General features: G+C 42.7%; 1 protein-coding gene across 1 annotated transcript in view; it reads left to right on the forward strand.

The window, feature by feature from the left end:
* The first annotated feature begins 312 nt into the window (after positions 1-312).
* The window catches only part of GRAMD2B (GRAM domain containing 2B), a 259,861-nt gene continuing 237,140 nt past the window's right edge, over positions 313-23,033 (forward strand). The window contains exon 1 of the mRNA XM_069753770.1: positions 313-474. Coding sequence (XP_069609871.1) covers positions 377-474 — 98 coding nt within the window. The 5' untranslated portion in view covers positions 313-376. The remainder of the gene's footprint in view (positions 475-23,033) is intronic.

Here is a 23,033-nt window from a genome sequence, read left to right on the forward strand (position 1 = left end):
ACAATGTAGATTAGCCTATCTACTGACTTTACACAAACAGAAGCAATGATTTAATATTGCTCAATGTCGTCCTGTGAAAAATATCAACCTATTAAACAATACAGTACTCTGATAGATGGGAATGCACGTTGTGCTTGGGCAACCTGTGTGGTTTTCAACAACTTTGACCTCAAATAATATCTGCATAATTCGTAAATCTTACAGGTTACTTATTAACAGGCAGAGAAACCGGAGTGACATGTAGTCAAGCCTGCTGCGTCCAGCATTTCCGGGGCTGTGAAGGCTACTGTTTCACAACATACCTGGCTGAAACTCATTGACAATTTCTACCTTGTTAGCTACTAATTTGGTTATTTTTGTGGAGGCCAAGAACAACATGAAGAAATCGTCTTTAGAAGATTCTGTTTTCTTAGATAGTCCTACGAATTACTCTCCTCTGAATTCCCCAGACAGTCCTGGATCAGTCTTCTTAAGGTAAGTCATGATTTATTAATCAGAGGCATGCCATACACAGATAGAAAACCACACTATTAATTATCACTGTGATATACAGGGGCATAACTCAATGCTTGTCATACATAGTAAGTATAAGAAAAGAAAACCACTGAATCCAGTACATAATCATTAATATCAGAATATAGATGGCTTTTCTCTTTAAAGAAGTGCTTGTTTTTCACAGTGCATTGTTACTTTAGTCGAATAAGTCAATTGTGTTTTCCAAAGAGTGGCTTGCGTTAATCTTTTATTCATTATTCTAAAAATAGCTGTGACATGTTAGCTTTGCAGCAAGTGCATTGACCTATTAGCAGAAGGAAGAGAATCACACTAAGATAGATATATCCCTGTATAAAGAACGTAACAAGTGGTCGTGTCAACCAGCTCCTTAACAGTCACTGCATTAGTAGATGATACATGACAGTGTGTTCATCTGATCCTCCAATTATGCCATATAACCATTAGAAAATCAGTCATAGGCACTTAGGTTGGCCTTGTAGACAAAGTGTGGTGGCCTCAGTGTAATCTGACTGTTTTTTTTCCATTGTGTGAAGAAGGAGATAAGCATCATCAGCAACATAATGTACATGAAGAGGCTGGAATGCAGCTTATTGGCATGAAATTTAACTTTGTATATATTTTTGAATTCTCTACCATTTTGATCATTTATGCATTGTGTCATTAAATAGTAACATTAAAAAGGTTGTCAACTACTTTATTATGGATGACCTATCCTTAGGATAGGTCATCAATGTCTGATCAGTTGGGGTCCGACACCCTGCACCCCCGCCGATCAGCTGTCGCTGGAGATAGCAGTGGCCGCACGCTGAAACTGCGTAACCAAGGAGCTGCTCCATCTTCTGATAGTGGCCGAGGCAGGGCACTGTACATCTCCCTCCCATTGATTTGAATAGGAAATGGATGTGCAGTACCCTAGCATGGCCACTATCAGAAGAAGTAGCTGCTCTGAAATTGTGCAGTACCAGCCGACACCAAGAACAGCTGATCGGTCGGGGTGCCAGGACCCCGACCGATCATATATTGATGACCTGTCTTATGGATAGGTCATCAATGATAAAGTTGTGGACAACCTCTTTAATGTTCAAGGCAGAACTTACCTATAGTCAAAGTAGGCCTGTGTCTTTAGGCAGTCCTTTAGAGAAGGCACCCACATTGTGCACTAAAACAATATACCTAACAGTGTATATTTCTATGTAATTGATATATGTCTATGACAGATAATAAGGCCCCAGGAGGACTAGGAATACGAAATTTACATAATTACCACTTCGCAGCCTTACTAGACCAGATAAAATATTGGTGGTCTCCATCCAAAGGAAAACTATGGTCCCACAGTATTTGCTTTTACAATTTTAAAGGGGTTGTCCCACAAACAAATTACATTTTAATCAATAGATCTTGAAATAAAAATAACTTCCACAATTTGATGTGTTAAAAGAAATGTTCCTGTGCTGAGACAATCTTATAATTGTGGCCCTGCTACATGTTGTGTAATGGTTGTGTCTTACCATGCAGGGACATGGTCTATTCATAACACAGCTCCTGGCCAGGGGAGGAAGCAAAAGAATACACAGACATTACAGGTGATTCTTTTTGTGAGGTAAAACATTTGCAGCTTGTTTTTAAATAGGCAGTTAAATGTTTTTCCCCACAGAATGTAGCAGTTACGATTCCATATGGTCCTGGCTGTATACTCTCTTTTGTTTCCTCCACTGGCCAGGAGCTGTGGCATGATCAGACCATATTCCTGCATGATCAGACACAGCCATTAAGCAGTACACAGCAAGGGTACATTTATGAGACAGGAAACATACATCTTCAAAGAGATCCAAGCTTCAGAGACTGGTAGCTCTGCTCTGTATAAACTGTTTGGGTAAGAATTCAAGGAGAGAATAACAGAATAGAGACTATTGTAGTTGTTTACTATAGGCCACCTGGACAGACTGAAGATATGGATGAACTCTTTTTAGATCAGATGTCTATGTTCTCAAAAAAGAACTTCATAATGATCATGGGAGATTTTAACTATCCAGATATTTGTTGGGAATCTCTCTCAGGCAAAAGTATTGGGTCCAGAAAAATCTTATCTTCTCTTGCTGACAACTTTATCTGTCAAAAGGTAGAAGAGAGAATTGGATTTGCAATTTTGGACCTAATTCTTACCAACAGGGAGGAAATGGTTGAGGAAGTAAAGGTTGCTGTGAATTTAGGAGGCAGCAATCATGTTATCCTCGAATTTTGGATTACAAGAAGAGGAAGACCAATGAGGATTCAGACATTAAGGTTTGACTTCAGAAAGCAGATTTTAATGGACTCAGAAAGAGGGTAGGAAAGGTCCAATGTTTGGATGTTCTAAAGGACAGAAATATCCAAATAGGATGGGAGATTTTGCTAAATGAAATTTTCACCACACAATCGGTAACAATCCCAAAAAGAAGGAAGAATTGGAAGCATTTAAAAAGACCAGGATGGATGAACACAAAAGAAGAATATAATGCTGTTTGCAAGGAATGCAGGGCAAGAGTTAAAAGAACTAAAGCCAGTAATGAAGTAAGGCTTGCAAGGGAGACCAAAAGCAGTAAAAAAGGATTTGGGGGGTATGTCAAAAGCAAAAGAAAAGTCAAGATGCTATAGGATTTTTACAGGATGAAAAGGGTAAAGTGGTCGAAAATAATGTTTAGAAGGACAAACGTTTAAATTCCTATTTTGCATCTGTGTTCTCTAAGAAAGCAAATGTATCAACTGATCTTCATGATGCCATTAAAGGAATAAAAGAATCTACACTATCCATAAACAGAGAGATGGAGAGGGAATTCTTAGCTAATTTAAATTAATTTAAATCTCCTGATTCAGATGAATTATATCCTAGGGTACTGAAAGAGTTAGCAGAAGAAATTGCAGAACCACTAGCCAGAATCTTTGAATTTGAAAAATCCTGGAAAATAGGAGAAGTCCCAGAAGATTGGAGAAGCGCAAATGTTGTCCCTATCTTCAAAAAAGTAAAGAAGACAGAGCCAGGAAATTACAGGCCAGTGAGCCTTACTTCTATACCAGGAATGATATTTGAACAAATTATTAGCATGTATGTAAGTACTTTGATAAGAATAGAGTAATTAGTTAGAGCCAGCATTTATAGCAAACAAGTCATGCCAGACTAATCTAATTTCCTTCTATGATGGAATCACTGACTGGATGGATCAGGGAAATGCGGTAGATATAGTATATCTCAACTTCAGCAAAGCATTTGATAAAGTATCTCATACTATCCTTATTGAATAAATGACCAAATATGGGATTGCCAAGGCTATGATTATGTGGATTCATAACTGGCTCAGTGATCGTACTCAAAGAGTGGTAATAAATGGCTGCACATCCAATTGGAAAAGTGTTTCAAGTGGGGTCCCACAAGGCTCTGTCCTGGCCCCAGTGTTGTTCAAAATTTTTATAAATGATCTAGATAAGGGAACTGAAGATAAACTAATCAAATTTGCAGACGATATAAAGTTAGGAAGGATCGCTAACACTAGAGAAGACAGATAAACGAGTCAGAAGGATCTAGATAAGCTTGACTAATATAATGGTATTTAACATGAAGAAATGCAAGATTCTACATCTGGGCAAGAAAATGAAAATTGTATCTATAGAATGGGAGGAATAGAAATAAGCAACAGCATGTGTGAAAAAAAATTGGGTATACTAATAGATTACAGACTGCATGAGTCAACAGTGTGATGCTGCAGCAAACATGGTAAACACAGTTATAGGATGTATTAACCCCTATCTGACCTCGGACGGGATAGTACGTCCGAGGTCAGATCCCCTGCTTTGATGCAGGGCTCCGCGGTGAGCCCGCATCAAAGCCGGGACATGTCAGCTGTTTTGAACAGCTGACATGTGCCCGTAATAGGCGCGGGCAGAATCGCGATCTGCCCGCACCTATTAACTAGTTAAATGCCGCTGTCAAACGCAGACAGCGGCATTTAACTACCGCATCCGACCGGGCGGCCGGAAATGACGTCATCGCCGACCCCGTCACATGATCGGGGGTCGGCGATGCGTCTCCATTGTAACCATAGAGGTCCTTGAGACCTCTATGGTTACCGATCGCCGGTGGCTGTGAGCGCCACCCTGTGGTCGGCGCTCACAGCACACCTCCATTTCTGCTACATAGCAGCGATCAGCAGATCGCTGCTATGTAGCAGAGGCGATCGAGTTGTGCCTGCTTCTAGCCTCCCATGGAGGCTATTGAAGCATGGCAAAAGTTAAAAAAAAAAGTTGAAAAAAATGTTAAAAAAATAAAAAAAATATAAAAGTTTAAATCACCCCCCTTTCGCCCCAATCAAAATAAATCAATAAAAAAAATATAAAATCTACGCATATTTGATATCGCCGCGCTCAGAATCGCCCGATCTATCAAATAAAGAAAAGCATTAACCTGATCGCTAAACAGCGTAGCGGGAAAAAAATTCAAAACGCCAGAATTACGTTTTTTTGGTCGCCACGACATTGCATTAAAATGCAATAACGGGCGATCAAAAGAACGTATCTGCACCGAAATGCTATCATTAAAAATGTCATCTCAGCATGCAAAAAATAAGCCCTCAACCGACCCCAGATCACGAAAAATGGAGACGCTATGGGTATCGGAAAATGGCGCAATTTTTTTTTATTATTTTTTAGCAAAGTTTGGAATTTTTTTTCACCACTTAGATAAAAAATAACCTAGTCATGTTAGGCGTCTATGAACTCGTACTGACCTGGAGAATCATAATGGCAGGTCAGTTTTAGCATTTAGTGAACCTAGCAAAAAAGCCAAACAAAAAACAAGTGTGGGATTGCACTTTTTTTGCAATTTCACCGCACTTGGAATTTTTTTCCCGTTTTCTAGTACACAACATGCTAAAACCAATGATGTCGTTCAAAAGTACAACTCGTCCCGCAAAAAATAAGCCCTCACATGGCCAAATTGACGGAAAAATAAAAAAGTTATGGCTCTGGGAAGGAGGGGAGTGAAAAACGAACACGGAAAAACGAAAAATCCCAAGGTCATGAAGGGGTTAAGCATAGAGTCTAGATCACATAAAGTAATTATCCCCCTCTACTTCTCCTTGGTCAGGCCTAATCATGAATACTGTGTCCAGTTCTTTGCAATACATTTTTTAAAAAAGACATTGAAAAACTGGAGCAAGTTCAGAAAAGAGCTACCAGGATGGTAAGTTTACTGCAAAGTATGTCCTACGAGGATCGGTTAAAGGATCTGGAAATGATCAGCTTGCAAAAATGAAGGCTAAGGGTAGACTTAATAGCTGTCTACAAATATCTGAAGGGATGTCACAGTGTAGAGGGATCATAATGGAATGAAACTGAAAGGTAAAAGACACACATTAAATATTAGAAAAAACTTTTTGACAGTGAGAGTGATCAATAAGTGGAACAGGCTGCCACGACAGATGGGGTGCTCTCCTTAAATGGAAGTCTTCAAACAGAGGTTGGACTGACATCTTTCTGATATGGTTTAGTGAATCCTGCATTGAGCAGGAGGTTGGACACGATGACCCTTGAGGTCCCTTCCAACTGTAATATTCTTTGATTCTAAGATGATCTCAGCACAGGAAAGCATTGTTACCATCCAATTGTGGAATTTATTTTCATTCCAAGATTTATCGATCAAAATGTAATTTGTTTGTGGGACAACTCTGTTATTTGGAAAAAAAAAATGCTTTAATTTGGGACCACAGTTTTTCAGTGACACCACCTTTATCCCCTTCATGAATATCTGCATAATTGTAAGTCCTGCCCTGGAGTGCAGTGTGTTGAACTGAGCTTTCTACACACGTCAGATACCGGCTATATTAAATAACCAGCATTTATCTCTAATAGCCGCTGTCAGAGATGAGTTTCAGTGGCAGCTGCTATACATTTAAATGTAGCTAATAATCACACTTAAATTACATCACAAAAAAATGTCAATATATACTGCAATACTGTAATTTCGCAGTATATAAAATAAGCAATCGTACTATCATTAGTTTAAGTCCCCTTAAGCGACTAAAAAAGCAAAAAAAAAAATTTTTTATAGATAAAATAAAAAAATTACATGAATCTAAAAATTAAAACTACCCTTGTTTCCCTCCATTAAAAATAAAAAAAATTGACTAGTAAAGAACGATTGGGGAAATTTTTGTACACTTGGTCTTTATTTATCTTATCACTCCCCTCAGAGATCAAAGATAAACTGAGATTTCAATATAAGAACACTCAATGGTATCTTTTACAACAAGTAAGTGGACATACTCCAATTCCTTAATATAACACAAAAGAGAGCTGCACGTAGAGAAGGGCAGGTTGGGGTGGGGGAGGGATGCTTGGCAATACTGTGATTTCTCACTCTGCCACTGTTATTGCAATTTGAACTGTCATGTAAGGTTTATTGTTATGAAAAACTTCAATAAAAAGATTTGAAAAAAAATCAAGAAATTTTAAAAATATACATATCTGGTTCAAAAAAGTCTTATCTATAAAACTGATTAATCAATTTAGCAAACACCGTAATGAGAAAAAAAAATCAAAATGACAGAACTACATTTTTTTCATTCACAACATTTCCTTAGACAAATATAATAAAAATCCAAAAAAATAACACATGGACCCCAAAATGGCAAGAATAAAAAAAAGTCAGCTCTCCACATACAAACAAAAAAAGCCAGCTCCATTGACTTAAAAGTTAAAAAGTTATGGGTCTTTTTTTTGTAAAAACGTAAGATTTTTTTCACTATTAGATAAGAAAAATGCAAGTAAATGCTGTAAATCAATGGCAGAATTTAAAATTTTAACCATTTAGCTTCAATTCAAAAATATTTTCCCATTATTCCGTACATTGAATGGTAAAGTTAATGTTTTTAGTTGTAAGCTTTGAATTAGACCGATGTGTACGGAAAAATAAAAAAAGTATTGCTTTTGAATTATTAGTTATTACTGATCTTGTGCAAGCCTAAATAGGTCCACAAGGGTCTTCTCCGGCATTATCTTGATTGTACTAAGCCATGGGGTTGCTGGTCTACCTCTTTGCCTTGTTTCTTCTATTCTTCCGACCACAATGTCCTTCTCCGGTGATTGCTCTCTTCTTATGATTTCTTTTGAAAGTAGAAGGAAAAAAATATGAAAATGTAAAAATGAAAACTTGCTTGGTCCTGAAAATGTTAAAGGTAACCAGTTTTGTTGAAAAACCGATAAGCAGAGAGAATGTTATAAAACCAGAGGAGAAGGTTAGATAGTCTTCCCTGTATGACTGTGCATGGACTGACAGTTGTCAATCTTTAAGAAGTACCTCCCACTGAACACATATGCATACACAGACAATAAATAAAATACAAGTTAAACTAAATCTTTTCTAATAAACCTTTATATCATTCTTCTGAGCTTTTCTTTCTCTTTAGCATGCCGTTCACACATTGGATTGTGTTTAATGTGACATGTTCCCTTTACGTCTTAAAGATGTTCTTTTCTCATCAAAAATAATTCATAATTCTAAAAATGTTATCTCCCTCTAATTCAATAAACTCTGGAAGCTTGGAATAAAATGCATACAATAAAATGCAATCCGCTGCAGATCCGCAGCCAAATCCAAACCGTATGCACATAGCCTAATTCTAACCCTAATTCTATCCCTAACCCTAATACTAACCCTAATTGCAACCCTAACCCTAATTCTAACCCTAATTGCAACCCTAACCCTAATTGCAACCCTAACTCTAATTCTAACACTAATTGCAACCCTAACCCTAATTGCAACCCTAAGCCTAATTACAACCCTAACCCTAATTGCAACTCTAACCCTAATTGCAATCCTAACCCTAGTTCTAACCCTAACCCTAGTGGAAAAATAAAAGTAAATATATTTTCTTTACTTTATTATTGTTCCTACCTATGGGGGTGATGGGGGGGGGGTATTTACAATTTTTTTATTTTGATCACTGTACAAAATGTACACCAGATTCGGCGGGCGCACTACGCATGCACCCGCCATTTTGGAAGATTGCGGCACCCCTGGAGAAGACGGACAAACACCGGGAGGGATGCCAGAGCTCGGTAAGTATAGGGGGGTGGGATTGGAGCATGGGGGTGGGATCGGAGCACTGGGGAGCAGACAGGAGGACGGAGGGGAGGAGATCGGTGGCGGGGGCAGATCGTGGTCTCCAGTCATGGCCGATGATATTGCAGCATTGGCCATGGCTGGATTGTAATATTTCACCACTTTTCATTGTTGAAATGTTACAATTGCTGTGATTGAAAGTGAAACAGTCACTTTCAACAGCCAATCAGAGCGATCGTAGCCACGGGGGAGCGAAGCCACCCCCCCTGGGCTGAAGTACCACTCCCCCTGTCCCTGCACCTCGGGTGAAATTAGTTATCCCTTTCACCCGACCTGCAGGAGAGCGATCATTCTGTGACACAGGATATGCATCACAGGTCAGATTGGCACCGACTTGCATGACGCATACACTGTGTCACAGGTCGGGAAGGGGTTAAATCTTTTTTTGTGACAAAGTCTAATCTGACCTTTCTGTTTTTATGTCTGATTAATGGATTGCACGTATTAGTGAACCCTCTGTATTTACAGTACTCCCATAAAGTCTTCTCTTTATGGTAGACTTAGATACTGAAACACCTACTTACTGGAGAATGTTCTTCAGTGGATGTTTGGAAGGGTTTTTTCTTCACCAAGGAAAGGATTCTGCTTTCATCCACCACTGTTATCTTCCATGTACATCCAAGCCTTTGCGTTCTCAAGCTCACCAGAGTGTTTTTTTTTTTTTTTTTTGCAGAACGTACCAAATGGATTTGGTCACTCCTAATATTTATGCTATCTTTCTGATGGATTTTTAGGGGTGGTGCACAGTAACAGCTTCCAAATGCAAATGCCATACCTCCAATCAGCTCCAGACCTTTTACCTGCTTAATTGATAATAGAATAACGAGGAAATACCCCATGCAACCTATTTAACAACGTTTTGTGGTAACTGTCCAATCTACTTTTAGTTGCTTTAAATAGAGGCAACTACATATTAAGGAGTTGTAATTACTAAAACCGTTCTCCGATTATGATGTCTATACCCTCAAATGAAAGCTGACAGTCTGCACTTTAAACTGCTATTGACAATATAAATGTATCTTGAATTTGTTTTGGTAAACAGCAAAAATGCCAAAACTTGTGTCACTGTCCAAATATATCTTCACCTAACAGTAGTTTTACATACATTGACGAGTAACAATGTTTTGAACTTTTGACTTTCAAGCTCCATATCTCACCCTTCACTACTACTACCATCATTTTATACACAATCATCTTGGCTATCTAATACGTAAATTTGACTTACAACTATTTAGCACATTAGTTATGCATATTCTTGCCATGTCACTGCATTGTTACTGTTTTGCTTCCAAAAATCTAAATTTTAGTTTTTATTATTTTGTTAGTATTTTGAAAATCAATCTTTGGCTTTCAAAAACTGCTTGAAACTCTCATGCCGTTCTGTCTGTTTCTGGTTTTCGGCATGACAATGCATATGTTTGCCTTAACCCTTTACTCTTTTCTCCCTAATTTGAGCTGGGATACTGTTGGCTGTTACCTGGATGGAGCCTTCTCAGTTCCCTGCTCTGCTGCGCAGCCGTACATGGTGGTTAGGTCTTTTCTGCTGTAGGACCATCCATATGTGCGGTCCCTGGTTGCTGCTGTGAAGCTGTCCGCGGGTTGTGAGGCCATGTGCAGCTGGTGCATGACTTTCCACGTGGGTCAGGGCATGCAGTTTCAGTCAGGTGCCCTGAGCCTCAGATCCTGCACTGATTGTGCTGTAATGGTTTCTGTTTGTGCTTAGGGCGTGCGCGGCCACACCTCCCCTGCTTTTATCAGGGTTAGGGTGTGTACTTTAAATGCAGTCCCCAGCCAATTGCTGAGAAGCAGCTCCTATATAAAGTTCCCCTGCCCTATAGGCGGGGCCTGAGCTACTCACAAAGCTCCTGAACTTTGCTATGTGTGTTTGTGTTCCTGCACCTCTCCTGTCTATGTTTTGGTACCAAAGTCCTTGCCTTGATTCCTGTTTTGTCCGGTTCTGGCGCCTGTCCTAGAGGCAGTATATCCAGGCCCGAATCCTTGATCCACTACCTGTCCTGTACCTGAACTTGTCTGAACTGTGTCTGCTGTGATTATGTTCCTGGAACATGTTCTGGTGGTGCCTGTAGGTCGTGTCAGATGTCCAGAACCGAACGACTCCTGTCTGATGTCTGCCGGTGACCCTGGGTCCTTCCTGTGTTCTATGTCCTGATGTAACTGATGCCCTGGGCTGCCACGCCAGTGTCCCAGCCGATGACCTGGGCTACCACGTCAGTGTCCCAGATGTCTATCCGGTATTCCTTCTGTCCTGATGTCTTACCTGCATCCTTATGACCTCGTGTTCCCTGATGTCCTGATGTCCTTCCTGTGTTCTATGTCCTGATGTAACTGATGACCTCAGCTGCCACAGAACCCCGGTCTCTGCCCTCCCCTTGTTCGGGTAGGTCTGGGTCCCCTCTGCGATTTAAATGGTCCGTATTTCGTCCCCGGGGGACGCGCGCCCCATGCCTTCAGAGGTTGGTCGGCTTGGGGGCGTCTATGGGCTGGGCCGCATTGGCGGCCGCAGCTGATCATGACAGAATCCTTCTGTGCATGCTCTCAAACAGATTCAAGCATGTCTTGACCAAAATCTGATCCCAGATCTCTTCCGCGTGTTCCCCGGGTTGGTGCATACTGGTCGACTAACTTGGGTATGTATACAGCTTTATCTACCCACAAGTGTGTAATTTGGTTGCAGTTTGGGGACTGTGAGGACCAAGCCTGAACCTCTAATTCATAGTCAATAAATAATTTCTTAGGCAAGCTCAATGTATGTTTCGGGTTGTCCTGCTGGAACACTGTCATCCTTTTCATACCCATAGTACTTGAGTGTATGAAGTAACTTGTCTTGTAGGACACTCACATATTGCTCAGTATTGAGACCAACATCGATCCTGGTCAAGTATCCAACAACTTTGGCTGTGAAACAACCCCCTATCATCAGGTTTCTAACTGATTTTGACAGTTATTCGATTTCTTGATCCGCTAGCCACTTTTTACCTAGTGCTTCCAGACCCATTTGCACCCATCAAAGCTTAGTCTATTGACTTTCGTCTCATAACTCTAACTCATCAGTTTCCAATTTTCTACTGTCCACGTTTAGTACTTTTTTGCAAACTCGAGCTGATGCGTCTTATGACAATATTGAAATCGAGGTTTCTTCACCTTTCTCTTGGGACACCATTTCAGACTTGTGTAATGTGCATCGCACGATACTTGCATGGAAGTCTGTGATCTCGCTATTAAGAACCATACAAGCCACCTCCACTGCCATATGTCATGTCAGAACTGATGGACCTTGTAATGAGCCAACATGTTGACTGATATTTTGCCTGGATGGCAACCTCTTTGCTTCTGAATGGAGGAATGGACGACTTCCATTTTGAACTCATCCAACTGTCATGACACTCACATGACGCAGTTTGGCAATTTTCTTGGGAAATCTTCATTGCTGCTCTTCCATTTGAACCAGTGTCCTTTCGCTTGGGAATCAACCTGTCACCACACTGAGCTATTCGGAATTATGAGAACAAGTTGTAATTTGTAATATACAGAAGTAAAAAGATTTTTCCACCACTAGGTGCAAAACCGAAACAATGCAGTGACATGACAAGAATCTGCATAACTAATCATATGCAAAATAGTTGCAAGTCAAATTTATGTATGAGATAGCCAAGATGTTTGTCTATAAAATGATGGTAGTCTTCTAAGCAGTAGAGCGTAGTGAGAAAAAGAAAGTCAAAACTTAAAAACATTGTTGGATCAGAATATGTATAAGAACAGTTTATTACAGTTTATTCTCACCGTCCCTATTTTTATATGCTTTTAATTTTGCAAACAATGCTATAAAAACACAAAAAGGTATCAGTACTTTTTATTTGATCAATCCTGACCCAAGCATATTGTGAAGCAACAGGAATTGCTGGGTGGTACGTGGATCAGCAAGTACAACGACAGAGGGGAATGCAGGATGTCTGAGAGACAAGCAGAACAGGAAGTACCAGATAAAACAAAGCCAGGTGTGAGGATACACAATGACAGTAGATAAATAGACCTTGCAGTGTCTAGTAGGGTTGAGCGAAACGGGTCGTTCATTTTCAAAAGTCGCCGACTTTTGGCAAAGTCGGGTTTCATGAAACCCGATCCGACCCCTGTGCGGGGTCGGCCATGCGGTACGCGACTTTCGCGCCAAAGTCGCGTTTCAATGACGCGAAAAGCGCCATTTCTCAGCCAATGAAGGTAAACGCAGAGTGTGGGCAGCGTGATGACATAGGTCCTGGTCCCCACCATCTTAGAGAAGGGCATTGCAGTGATTGGCTTGCTGTCTGCGGCGTCACAGGGGCTATAAAGGGGCGTTCCCGCCGACCGCCATGTTACTGCTGCTTATCTGAGCTTAGGGAGAGGTTGCTGCCGCTTCGTCAGAAGCAGGGATAGCGTTAGGCAGGGTCCATTAACCACCAAACCGCTTGTGTTGTAGCGATTTCCACTGCCCAACACCACCTTCGGTGTGCAGGGACAGTGGAAGCTACATTTTTTTTTTTTTTTTTCCTCAGCGCTGTAGCTCATTGGGCTGCCCTAGAAGGCTCCCTGATAGCTGCATTGCTGTGTGTACGCCGCTGTGCAAACCAACTGCTTTTTTCAAAGCACAAATCCTCTTGTTCCTTCCTTTCTGCACAGCTATCTTTTTTGTTTGTCCACACTTTTTATTTAATTTGTGCATCAGTCCACTCCTTATTGCTGCCTGCCATACCTGGCTGAGATTACTGCAGGGAGATAGTAATTGTTGGACACTCCCTGTTTTTTTTTTTTTTTTTTTTTTGTGGGAGATTAAGATTGACATTTCTGCTAGAGTGCCATCCCTGTGTGTGCCATCTCTCACTCAGTGGGCCATAGAAAGCCTATTTATTTTTTTGCTTGATTTGGGTAATAAAATCTACCTGAAAAAATCACTACATCAATCAGTGGGAGAAAAATATTGGCCTCAGGGCTTGTGTGCCACTCTTGACTCCTGTGTGTGCCACCTCTCAGTCAGTGGGCCATAGAAAGCCTATTTATTTTTTTGCTTGATTTGGGTTCTAAAATCTACCTGAAAAAATCACTACATCAATCAGTGGGAGAAAAATATTGGCCTCAGGGCTTGTGTGCCACTCCTGACTCCTGTGTGCATCATCACTCACTCAGTGGGCCATAGAAAGCCTATTTTTTTTTTTTTGCTTTATTTGGGTTCTAAATTCTACCTGAAAAAATCAATAAATCAATCAGTGGGAGATTAATATTGGCCTTTGGGCTTGTGTGCCAGTCCTAAGCGTGCCATCTCTCTCTCTCAGATAGTGGGCCATAGAAAGCCTATTTATTATTTTTTTTATTGGGTTTATAAATTTTCCCTGGAAAAAAAAAAAAAAGTGGGAGATTAATATTGGCCTATGGGCTTGTGTGCCAGTCCTGAGCGTGCCATCTCTCTCACAAATAGTGGGCCATAGAAAGCCTATTTATTTTATTTTTTTTGGTTTTATAAATTCTCCCTGAAAAAAAAAAGGGAGATTAATATTGGCTTTTGGGCTTGTGTGCCACTCCTGACTCCTGTGTGCGTCATCTCTCACTCAGTGGGCCATAGAAAGCCTATTTTTTGTTTTATTTGTTTTATAAATTCTCCCTGAAAAAAAAAAAAAAGGGAGATTAATATTGGCCTTTGGGCTTGTGTGCCAGTCCTAAGCGTGCCATCTCTCTCTCTCAGATAGTGGGCCATAGAAAGCCTATTTATTATTTTTTTTATTGGGTTTATAAATTTTCCCTGAAAAAAAAAAAAAGTGGGAGATTAATATTGGCCTCTGGGCTTGTGTGCCAGTCCTGAGCGTGCCATCTCTCTCACAAATAGTGGGCCATAGAAAGCCTATTTATTTTTTTGGTTGATTTGGGTTCTAAATTCTACCTGAAAAAATCAATAAATCAATCAGTGGGAGATAAATATTGGCCTCTGGGCTTGTGTGCCACTCCTGACTCTTGTGTGCGTCATCTCTCACTCAGTGGGCCATAGAAAGCCTATTTTTTGTTTTATTTGTTTTATAAATTCTCCCTGAAAAAATCATTTTATTTTATTTGGTTTCTAAATTCTTCCTGAAAAAATCATTTTTTTTTATTATTTTTTTTTTCTAAAGTCTCCCTGGAAAAAAAAAAAAAATCAAATCAGTGGGAGATTAATATTGCCCTTTCTGCTTGTGTGCCAGTCTTGACTCCTGGGTGTGCCATCTCTCTCTCTCTCTCCAATTGTGGGCCATAGAAAGCCTATTATTTTTTTAGCTTGACTTGGGTTCAAAAATCTACCTGAAAAAATCACTACATCAATCATTGGGAGAACAATATTCAGTATTGGGACCTGTTCTCTTCAACATATTCATTAATGATCTGGTAGAAGGTTTACACAGTAAAATATCGATATTTGCAGATGATACAAAACTATGTAAAGCAGTTAATACAAGAGAAGATAGTATTCTGCTACAGATGGATCTGGATAAGTTGGAAACTTGGGCTGAAAGGTGGCAGATGAGGTTTAACAATGATAAATGTAAGGTTATACACATGGGAAGAGGGAATCAATATCACCATTACACACTGAACGGGAAACCACTGGGTAAATCTGACAGGGAGAAGGACTTGGGGATCCTAGTTAATGATAAACTTACCTGGAGCAGCCAGTGCCAGGCAGCAGCTGCCAAGGCAAACAGGATCATGGGGTGCATTAAAAGAGGTCTGGATACACATGATGAGAGCATTATACTGCCTCTGTACAAATCCCTAGTTAGACCGCACATGGAGTACTGTGTCCAGTTTTGGGCACCGGTGCTCAGGAAGGATATAATGGAACTAGAGAGAGTACAAAGGAGGGCAACAAAATTAATAAAGGGGATGGGAGAACTACAATACCCAGATAGATTAGCGAAATTAGGATTATTTAGTCTAGAAAAAAGACGACTGAGGGGCGATCTAATAACCATGTATAAGTATATAAGGGGACAATACAAATATCTCGCTGAGGATCTGTTTATACCAAGGAAGGTGACGGGCACAAGGGGGCATTCTTTGCGTCTGGAGGAGAGAAGGTTTTTCCACCAACATAGAAGAGGATTCTTTACTGTTAGGGCAGTGAGAATCTGGAATTGCTTGCCTGAGGAGGTGGTGATGGCGAACTCAGTCGAGGGGTTCAAGAGAGGCCTGGATGTCTTCCTGGAGCAGAAAAATATTGTATCATACAATTATTAGGTTCTGTAGAAGGACGTAGATCTGGGGATTTATTATGATGGAATATAGGCTGAACTGGATGGACAAATGTCTTTTTTCGGCCTTACTAACTATGTTACTATGTTACTATGTTACTATGTTAATATTGGCCTCTGGGCTTGTGTGCCACTCCTGACTCCTGTGTGCGTCATCTCTCACTCCGTGGGCCATAGAAAGCCTATTTTTTCTTTTATTTGTTTTCTAAATTCTCCCTGAAAAATCATTTTATTTTATTTGGTTTCTAAATTCTTCCTGAAAAAATTTTTTTTTTTATAATTTTTTTTTTCTAAAGTCTCCCTGGAAAAAAAAAAAAATCAAATCAGTGGGAGATTAATATTGCCCTTTCTGCTTGTGTGCCAGTCTTGACTCCTGGGTGTGCCATCTCTCTCTCTCTCTCTCTCCAATTGTGGGCCATAGAAAGCCTATTATTTTTTTAGCTTGATTTGGGTTCCAAAATCTACCTGAAAAAATCACTACATCAATCAGTGGGAGATAAATATTGGCCTCTGGGCTTGTGTGCCACTCCTGACTCCTGTGTGCGTCATCTCTCACTCAGTGGGCCATAGAAAGCCTTTTTTTGTTTTATTTGTTTTCTAAATTCTCCCTGAAAAAATCATTTTATTTTATTTGGTTTCTAAATTCTTCCTGAAAAAATCATTTTATTCTATTATTTTTTTTTCCTAAAGTCTCCCTGAAAAAAAAAAAAAATGAAATCAGTGGGAGATTAATATTTACATTTGTGCTTCAGTGACAGTCCTGCGTGTGTGGCATCTCTCTCATTTGTTGCCACCAACAACAGAGTGTGTAACATTGTGCCTGATTTTCGTTGTGGTCTCACTCACCTGTAAATGGGTAGCTAAATCATACTGAAGTTATAGCTCACCGTGTAAGTTGTGTGACAGCAACAAATACCGTTAGTTTGGTTATGTTTTTAAAACAATGAGGAAGTCTGGTGGAAGAGGTCGTGGCCGGGGGCGTTCATTGTCAGCTGGTAATGAGGGTAGTGGTAGTGGTGGAGCATCAGCTGGTCGTGGGAAAAAAAATATTGCACCTAAGTCTGGAGCTGTGGAGCCAGGTTCGTCGTCTGGCTACACAAGGCCTCGAACGCTCCCTTTTCTGGGAGTAGGAAAACCGCTTTTAAAGCCGGAGCAGCAAGAGCAAGTTTTGGCTTATCTTGCTGACTCAGCCTCTAGCTCTTTTGCCTCCTCTCGTGAAACTGGCAAATGTCAAAGCAGCGCGTCGTTAGTGGATGTTCACGGTCAGGGACAAGTCACTTCCTTGTCCTCTTCAGCAAAAACAACAACAGAGAAGAATGCAGCAGGCGACACAACGGGTTACTCCATGGAGCTCTTTACACATACCGTCCCTGGCTTAGAAAGTGAAGCAGTTAACAGTCCATGCCCATTACAAGTTGAATCTGACATGGAGTGCACTGATGCACAGCCACAGCCAGACTACTATGCTGGTCCTTTGACTCAGACCACAACATTGCCCTCGCAGGGTAATGATCAAGAATCAGACCCTGATGAGACTATGTTGCCCCATCATGAACGCTATACCACCGACCGACACGGTGACACAGACGAAGTTGCACACGAGCTACAAGAAGAGGTAATAGATGACCCAGTTCTTGACCCCGATTGGCAGCCATTGGGGGAACAGGGTGCAGGCGGCAGCAGTTCTGAAGCGGAGGAGGAGGGGCCGCAGCAGGCATCAACATCGCAACAGGTTCCATCTGCCGGGCCCGTATCTTGCCCAAAACGCGTGGCAAAGCCAAAACCTGTTGGAGGACAGCGTGGCCATCCGGTTAAAGCTCAGTCTGCAATGCCTGAAAAGGTATCCGATGCTAGAAAGAGTGCAGTCTGGCATTTTTTTAAACAACATCCAATTGATCAGCGCGAAGTCATCTGTCAAAAATGTTCAACTACCTTAAGCAGAGGACAGAATCTGAAAAGTCTCAATACAAGTTGCATGCATAGACATTTAACCACCATGCATTTGCAAGCCTGGACTAACTACCAAACGTCCCTTAAGGTTGTAGCACCCTCGGCCAATGAAGCTAGTCAGCAACGCAACATCCCTTCCGGCAGTGTAGGGCCACCATTTTCCGCACCACCTGCAGTATCTGTGCAGGTTTCTTTGCCAGGCCAAAGCAGTCAGGGTCAGGGAATCACCAGTTTCGTAGTAGGAAACACTGCATCTAGGGCACCGGCGGCAACAATACCATCTCCCACCGTCTCTGTCTGCCATGTCCACCGGCACCCCCGCTAGTTCCACGATCTCCAGCTCTCCAGTCCAGCTCACCCAACATGAGACTATGGTTAGAAAAAGGAAGTACTTAGCCTCGCATCCGCGTACACAGGGTTTGAACGCCCACATAGCTAGACTAATCTCGTTAGAGATAATGCCCTACCGGTTAGTTGAAAGCGAAGCTTTCAAAGCCCTGAAGGACTACGCTGTACCATGCTACGAGCTACCCAGTCGACACTTTTTTTCCAGAAAAGCCATCCCAGCCCTCCACCAGCATGTTAAAGAGCGCATCGTCCATGCACTCAGGCAATCTGTGAGCACAAAGGTGCACCTGACAACAGATGCATGGACCAGTAGGCATGGCCAGGGACGTTACGTGTCCATCACGGCACACTGGGTGAATGTTGTGGATGCAGGGTCCACAGGGGACAGCAAGTTTGGGACAGTTCTGCCTAGCCCACGGTCTAGGAAACAGTTGGCTGTAGCCGTTCGCACCCCCTCCTCCTCCTCTTCGTCCTCCTGCAGAAGCGAGAGCTCGTCCACAGACCGCAGTCGCACAACCACTCCATCCGCAGCTGCCACTGTTGCACACCAGGTCTCCCATTATGGGGCAGCTACTGGCAAACGTCAGCAGGCTGTATTGGCTATGAAGTGTTTGGGCGACAACAGACACACCGCGGAAGTTCTGTCCGAGTTCTTGCAGAAAGAAACGCAGTCGTGGCTGGGCACTGTTGATCTTGAGGCAGGCAAGGTAGTGAGTGATAACGGAAGGAATTTCATGGCTGCCATCTCCCTTTCCCAACTGAAACACATTCCTTGCCTGGCTCACACCTTAAACCTGGTGGTGCAGTGCTTCCTGAAAAGTTATCCGGGGTTATCCGACCTGCTCCTCAAAGTGCGTGGACTTTGCTCACATATCCGCTGTTCGCCCGTACACTCCAGCCGTATGCAGACCTATCAGCGTTCTTTGAACCTTCCCCAGCATCGCCTAATCATAGACGTTGCAACAAGGTGGAACTCAACACTGCACATGCTTCAGAGACTGTGTGAACAGAGGCGGGCTGTTATGTTTTAGTGGGAGGATACACATACACGGGCAGGCAGTAGGATGGCAGACATGGAGTTGTCAGGTGTGCAGTGGTCGAAGATTCAAGACATGTGTCAAGTCCTTCAGTGTTTTGAGGAATGCACACGGCTGGTTAGTGCAGACAACGCCATAATAAGCATGAGCATCCCCCTAATGCGTCTGCTGATGCAAAGTTTGACGCACATAAAGGATCAGGCGTCTGCAGCTGAGGAAGAGGAAAGCCTTGATGACAGTCAGCCATTGTCTGGCCAGGGCAGTGTACAGGACGAGTTAGCGGGCGAAGAGGAGGAGGAGGATGAGGAGGATGATGGGGATGATTATATTTTTAATGAGGAAGCTTTTCCGGGGCCACTGGAAATTGGTGGCGCGGCAAGGCCGGGTTCTGGTTTTTGGAGGGACACAAGTGACGTGGATTTGCCTGAAACTGCCCCTCAACCAAGCACAACCGCAGATTTGAGAACTGGAACTTTGGCCCACATGGCGGATTATGCCTTACGTATCCTCAAAAGGGACACACGCATAACTAAAATGATGAACGATGACGATTACTGGTTGGCCTGCCTCCTTGATCCTCGCTATAAAGGCAAATTGCAAAATATAATGCCACATGAGAACTTGGAACTAATATTAGCAACCAAACAATCAACTCTTGTTGACCGTTTGCTTCTGGCATTCCCTGCACACAGAGCCCGTGATCGTTCTCACACGAGCTGCAGGGGCCAGCAGACCAGAGGAGTTAGAGGGGCAGAAATCAGAAGTGGCGTTGGCCAGAGGGGTTTTCTGACCAGGTTGTGGAGTGATTTTGCTATGACCGCAGACAGGACAGGTACTGCAGCATCAATTCAAAGTGACAGGAGACAACATTTGTCCAGTATGGTTACAAACTATTTTTCATCCCTTATCGATGTTCTCCCTCAACCGTCATTCCCATTTGATTACTGGGCATCAAAATTAGACACCTGGCCAGAATTGGCAGAATATGCATTGCAGGAGCTTGCTTGCCGGCAGCTAGTGTCCTATCAGAAAGAGTATTCAGTGCTGCAGGTTCAATACTAACAGAAAAAAGGACTCGTCTGGCTACCCAAAATGTAGATGATCTAACCTTCATTAAAATGAACCACAACTGGATTTCGAAATCTTTTGCCCCACCTTGCCCGGCTGACACCTAGCTTTCCTATGAAAAGGTCTTGCCTGTGGACTATTCTGAATGACTTTTCCAATCTAGTAATTTTCTGCACCTGATTGTCCAGCATACGACATGTTTACACCTCACTAAATGGCCAAACTCCCCACACGGGGCCGTGGTATCGACACTTGGCGCCAGCACCCGTGAGAGTGCTGTTTGTCTGAAGAGGTGGGTGTGCCCGCTTTTGGTCGACGGCACTGCCACTGGGTCCCTCCTAGTACAATAAAGTGTCTCTGGCGGTGGTGGTGCGCACCCAACGTCAGACACACCATTGTAATATGAGGGGCCCTGGGCCTGTACCGCCGGCCACAAGACAGTTCCCCCCCCAGCTCAAACAGTGCTCTACCACTTGCAAAATTATCTCACAGCTCCACCAATGTTTAGTCTATGCGCTGACATCCTTCAATGCCTGCCACTGACAATACCATTGTATTGACATTTTTGTTATGTTAGGCCTTCGAAGCCTGTCTGCGGTCACTCCTTCCACTATGCCTCCACTGACCACACCACTGCTGCCCGTGTACCCCTGGAACCAATTTAAAATTGCCTACAGCCATGTGTTATTATTTTAGGCCTTCGATGCCTGTCTGCGGTCACTCCTTACAATATGCCTCCACTGACCACACCACTGCTGCCCGTGTACCCCTGGAACCAATTTAAAATTGCCTACAGCCAGCCCAATTTTTTTATTTTAGGCCTTCGATGCCTGTCTGCGGTCCGTTCTTTCTACTACCACTACACTGACCAGGCCACTGCTGCCCGTGTACCCCTGGAACCAATTTAAAATTGCCTACAGCCATGTGTTATTATTTTAGGCCTTCGATGCCTGTCTGCGGTCACTCCTTACAATATGCCTCCACTGACCACACCACTGCTGCCCGTGTACCCCTGGAACCAATTTAAAATTGCCTACAGCCAGCCCAATTTTTTTATTTTAGGCCTTCGATGCCTGTCTGCGGTCCGTTCTTTCTACTACTACTACACTGACCAGGCCACTGCTGCCCGTGTTCCCCTGGAACCAATTTAAAATTGCCTACAGCCATGTGTTATTATTTTAGGCCTTTGATGCCTGTCTGCGGTCACTCCTTCCACTAGGCCTCCACTGACCACACCACTGCTGCCCGTGTACCCCTGGAACCAATTTAAAATTGCCTACAGCCAGCCCAATTTTTTTATTTTAGGCCTTCGATGCCTGTCTGCGGTCCGTTCTTTCTACTACTACTACACTGACCAGGCCACTGCTGCCCGTGTTCCCCTGGAACCAATTTAAAATTGCCTACAGCCATGTGTTATTATTTTAGGCCTTCGATGCCTGTCTGCGGTCACTCCTTCCACTAGGCCTCCACTGACCACACCACTGCTGCCCGTGTACCCCTGGAACCAATTTAAAATTGCCTACAGCCAGCCCAATTTTTTTATTTTAGGCCTTCGATGCCTGTCTGCGGTCCGTTCTTTCTACTACTACACTGACCAGGCCACTGCTGCCCGTGTTCCCCTGGAACCAATTTAAAATTGCCTACAGCCATGTGTTATTATTTTAGGCCTTCGATGCCTGTCTGCGGTCACTCCTTCCACTAGGCCTCCACTGACCACACCACTGCTGCCCGTGTACCCCTGGAACCAATTTAAAATTGCCTACAGCCAGCCCAATTTTTTTATTTTAGGCCTTCGATGCCTGTCTGTGGTCCGTTCTTTCTACTACTACTACACTGACCAGGCCACTGCTGCCCGTGTTCCCCTGGAACCAATTTAAAATTGCCTACAGCCATGTGTTATTATTTTAGGCCTTCGATGCCTGTCTGCGGTCACTCCTTCCACTAGGCCTCCACTGACCACACCACTGCTGCCCGTGTACCCCTGGAACCTATTTATAATTGCATAGAGCATCCTTTTTTTAATAGTAGGCGTACAAAGTCTGTCTGCGGTTCACTATTGAAATTGTCCTCCACTGCCCAGAGCACTGCAGCTTGTGTACCCCTGTAACTTTTTTCTGCTGCAGTGAGCCACATTTTTGGTTTGAGTCCTACTACCTGTGTCTGTCTGCACCACTCAATTCAGCTGTGTTCCTTTGAAAAAAGCTGAGCGTCAATAGTCTTGTTTTCAGCCTCTAGGAATTTTAAAACTGCATTGGGTGTACAACTTTGGTAGGGCCTACTAACGGTGTCTGCCTCCCCAAGGTGTTCCCCAGGTTTCCTCTCCATTGCTTCAATCTTCATGCTCTCGTTTAGTAGTTGTTGGAAACTACGCTGCATTAGGCCTACAAATTGGGTATGGGGTGTAGAGAGATGGTGTGTTACACTCCAAGGTGTTCCCCAGGTTTCCTCTCCATTGCTTCAATCTTCATGCTCTCGTTTAGTAGTTGTTGGAAACTACGCTGCATTAGGCCTACAAATTGGGTATGGGGTGTAGAGAGATGGTGTGTTCCACTCCAAAGTGTTCTCCAGGTTGCCTTTCCTGAGCTTCAATCTTCATGCTCTTGTTTAGTAGTTGTTGGAAACTACGCTGCATTAGGCCTACAAATTGGGTATGGGGTGTAGAGAGATGGTGTGTTCCACTCCAAGGTGTTCCCC

This window comes from Ranitomeya imitator, chromosome 1 (genome assembly GCF_032444005.1).
Source record: "Ranitomeya imitator isolate aRanImi1 chromosome 1, aRanImi1.pri, whole genome shotgun sequence".
Taxonomy (NCBI): Eukaryota; Metazoa; Chordata; class Amphibia; order Anura; family Dendrobatidae; genus Ranitomeya; species Ranitomeya imitator.